The sequence below is a fragment of the Thecamonas trahens genome, assembly GCF_000142905.1.
Source record: "Thecamonas trahens ATCC 50062 unplaced genomic scaffold supercont1.18, whole genome shotgun sequence".
Lineage (NCBI taxonomy): Eukaryota > Apusomonadida > Apusomonadidae > Thecamonas > Thecamonas trahens.
In genome coordinates, this window is record NW_013657662.1 from 247,348 (window position 1) to 250,647 (window position 3,300).

Below are 3,300 nucleotides of genomic sequence, written 5' to 3' on the forward strand. Positions count from 1 at the left end.
GGGGGGGGGGAGGGGAGGGGGGTGGGGGAGGGTGGAGGGAGGGAGGGGGACGGACAGAGTGGGGAGTTGGGGGAGCAGGGCACACAAGGCGTACGTCTTTGTAGTTGTCGGCAGAGCTCATGTGGGCGTGAATGTGGATGAGATGAGTGGCTGGCACTGTCTGCTGGCACTCGCTGCTGGCACTCGCTGCTGGCACTCGCTGCTGGCACTCGCTGCCCACCTCCTGCCAGTGGCAGGCCACCACACGCTGCGAGTCTAGGTAGGCTGGTTAGGATGGTCAGACTCACCACTGGCTGGCATAGGGAGATATCTCGTGGTTGGTGGCTCTATTGCGCGGCGATGGATGACCCGCTCGAGTCGGCATCGGTGGCGGTTGCCTGAGACGTGGACTCGCCTGTCCCGCTGGTGGCGGGCTCCTCGCGCAGGCTGGGCGCAACCGGCGGCGGGTCACTGGGCGTGGAGCCGTCGTAAGAATGAGTGTAGAGAAGGACGGCCTTGGTGGCAATGTCGCCGCCGCGGTCGTAACGCTGTACGGCCTCGATCCACGACGGTGGAATGGCGGCAAGGCCGTAAAAGGCGCCAGCCAGCTGGCCGACGACAGCGCCGACCGAGTCGGCGTCGCCGCGCAGGTTGGCAACTTTGAGCAGCGCGGCCTCAAACGAGGCCGTCGAGTGGACGCAGTGGAGCGCCATCGCGAGGCAGTCCATGGCGTACGAGCCGATGTAGCCCGGCTGCGACTTGGCCCGGCGTGCACAGTACCGGAACTCGGCGTCGCGCCAGGTCCACTCCCGATCGGCAAGATCAAGATGGCTGTTGGACGGGTGTGCTTCCTCGGCAAGGCCGCGCGCCAGTCGGCCCACTGAGTACGTGTACGCCTCGAACCCGTCGAGCACGCCCGATCCGTCGAGCCATTCACCCATGGTGGCATAAGCCGGCTCACTTGCGCGGCTGATGGCTGCGAGTGTGATGTGGGTGAGCAGCCGCGCAGCGTCGCCGGCCTCGTCGCCGCGGTGGGTGGTCTTGCTCTGCGCCCAGGCGGCGTCGAGCGCGGCGTCAGGCGTGTTGTGGAAGAAGATCGGGATCGGCGCGTTGCGCATGATGGAGCCATTGCCTGAGGTGGCATAGTTGCCAGCTTGGGTGTACATCGAGTTGTTTTCTTCAAACTCGCGGAGTGAAGCGCCGACGTTGCCGCCTAGCCCGACGGCGCGGCGACCGTGATCGGCGGTAAGCGGCGAGAAGCCGAACGAGGTGTTGAGCCCGTTCGTCCACCACATGCCGAACCTTCTCCGCACATCGCGGGCGTCCAGCCGTCCACAAACTAGCAGCGAGTCGGCGAGGCAGAGCGCCATCGATGTGTCGTCGGTCCACTGGCCCGGCTGCAAGCTGAACCGGTTATAGCCGGGCGTCCGCCACACCTCCTCGTCGTCCAGACCGCGCACAAACGTCTTTCCATACTGCAGAGGAGCAAACTCCAACGGTGCGCCAAGCGCATCGCCCACCGCAGCGCCCATCAGCACCGCCACCGCCCGCTCCAGCTCCACGTCACCGCCCTCGACGCCTCCGCCACCCACCGCCGCCGCCGCCATCGCCCGCGCTGCCACCACCGCCTCGGCTGTCGGCGGAACCTCCTCATCGTCGAGGACCGAGTACGTTGCCTTGGCATTCCACACCCCATCTGCAGGCGGCGCCGGCTTGGACTTGGTGCTGCCCATGACGCTGTGTCGAGTGTGCGCCCGTGACAAAGGTGGGAGGGGGAGAGACTGTTCCGAAGCCTGGCTTCCATTTCTGCTGGCTGGCCAGCCAGCCGAAGCCAACCCCGGTCGGCACAGGCTGCTTCTTCTCACATGGGAGCCAGATCATGGCCTGACTGGCCGGAACTACAAATTGGACCCGATGCCAGGTCGATCGCCGCATGTCACATGCCTGGTCTGGTACGCATGTACGCTCACCAGCCCGAGGCCGACTGGCCAGAGTCATGTCGACAAGGTGAATGTGTCGTCAAGCTGCTGTGGCTGCAAGGATGCTTCATAAGAGTCTCGACGGCCGCAATCGATCCGGTTGCCTCGGCCTCGAGGACAAGGGTGGTGGTGCAAGGAGTAAGTAGCGTGGTGTGGAGGGGTGAAGAGTTCAATGCGTTGGCACAACGGCGTATGGGCGGCTCTATGGGCGCGGCTCGGCAAAGAGCGCGGCCATGTCGTAGCGGATGAACTGGCGTTCATAGGCCTTGAGGATGGGGTTGGCCTCGGGATCCTGCGAGGCCACAGAGACGTCGACCGAGTTTGTGCCAAAGTCATAGACGGCGATCATCATGTCGCCGGTCTCGACCCACGAGACAAAGTCCTGCTCGATGGCCTCAGGCGTAATGTCGCCGTGGATGGCGTCGAGGAGCGAGGCGGTGCAAGGATGGGACGACGGCTGCGAGTGCTTGTCGACATAGACCAGATCGGTCATGGCGGGATGCTCGGCCGGCGTAGGGGCGTAGCCCGGGAACGGAGTGTTCCAGTCAAACTCGTTGAGCTGGTCGTACGAGTACTCGAAGATGCGGCCCTGGCCGTCGACGCGCGAGCCGACACCCACAAAGATGGATGCGGTCCGCTTGGCGGCCTGCATGCGGGCGGTGGCCTCTGCAATGGTCGAGTCGAACTGCAGGATGTCGCGAAGGAGAAAGTGCCACGGGTAGCCGGGGCGGCCCTGCAGAATAGTCTCGTTGGAGTGGATCCACACCTTTTCGCAGATGGCCGTTTCGGTCGAGTACCCGGTGATGGCGCCGACAAAGCCGGGGAAGCCCTGGGTCATGAACGCGTTGCCCTGCCCCGCCTCGGGGTGGTACACAAAGGTGATCGGAGCATATCGCATCGGGTTGTCCACGCCCCAGTCGAGGGCACGAACCTGGGTCAAGCTCCCGTCCTTGGTCGCGTTGCCCCACCCAGCAATGATGGTGCACGCTGCCTTGATGAGCTCCGGGAACATCGAGTAGCGATGGACCTTGTTGTACGTGAGGCCTGCCCCATCGGCAATGCCCTTCATCTCCTCCACAAAGTGCTTCGGCGTGTACTTTTCCGTCAGCAGCACCTCCATCTCCAGGCCGGCCTCGATCCCAATGTCCGTGATGATGTCAACAAGCGACCTGGGCAGATGCTTGGCGTATGCCAGGGCCTGCTCCTCGACCCAGGGCAGGAACTCGTCGTACAAGTTGATAATCTCCTGCTTCAGCAGCGTCCCTGCCGCCACGCCCATCTCGTACTATATATGTGGTGTGTGTGTGTGTGTGTGTGTGTGTGTGTGTGTGTGTGTGTGAGT

The 3,300-nt window shown here is 63.9% G+C and overlaps 3 protein-coding genes across 3 annotated transcripts in view; all 3 read right to left on the reverse strand.

Moving 5' to 3' along the window:
* AMSG_04437 (cysteine-rich protein H) overlaps nucleotides 1-141 on the reverse strand; it is a 2,524-nt gene extending 2,383 nt beyond the window's left edge. The window contains exon 1 of the mRNA XM_013903323.1: nucleotides 95-141. Within this exon, the coding sequence (XP_013758777.1) occupies nucleotides 95-121 (27 nt within the window). The 5' untranslated portion in view covers nucleotides 122-141. The remainder of the gene's footprint in view (nucleotides 1-94) is intronic.
* A 115-nt stretch (nucleotides 142-256) lies between these two features.
* Nucleotides 257-1,712, reverse strand: AMSG_04438 (ADP-ribosylation/Crystallin J1; the record flags this gene model as incomplete). Its single annotated transcript, XM_013903324.1, has 1 exon — nucleotides 257-1,712. The coding sequence occupies one exon, from the start codon at nucleotides 1,710-1,712 to the stop codon at nucleotides 327-329; it is 1,386 nt and encodes a 461-aa protein (XP_013758778.1). The 3' UTR covers nucleotides 257-326.
* A 448-nt stretch (nucleotides 1,713-2,160) lies between these two features.
* The window catches only part of AMSG_04439 (uncharacterized protein), a gene marked incomplete at both ends in the record, with an annotated part of 2,129 nt that continues 989 nt past the window's right edge, over nucleotides 2,161-3,300 (reverse strand). Inside the window, one exon of the mRNA XM_013903325.1 lies at nucleotides 2,161-3,243. Within this exon, the coding sequence (XP_013758779.1) occupies nucleotides 2,161-3,243 (1,083 nt within the window). The remainder of the gene's footprint in view (nucleotides 3,244-3,300) is intronic.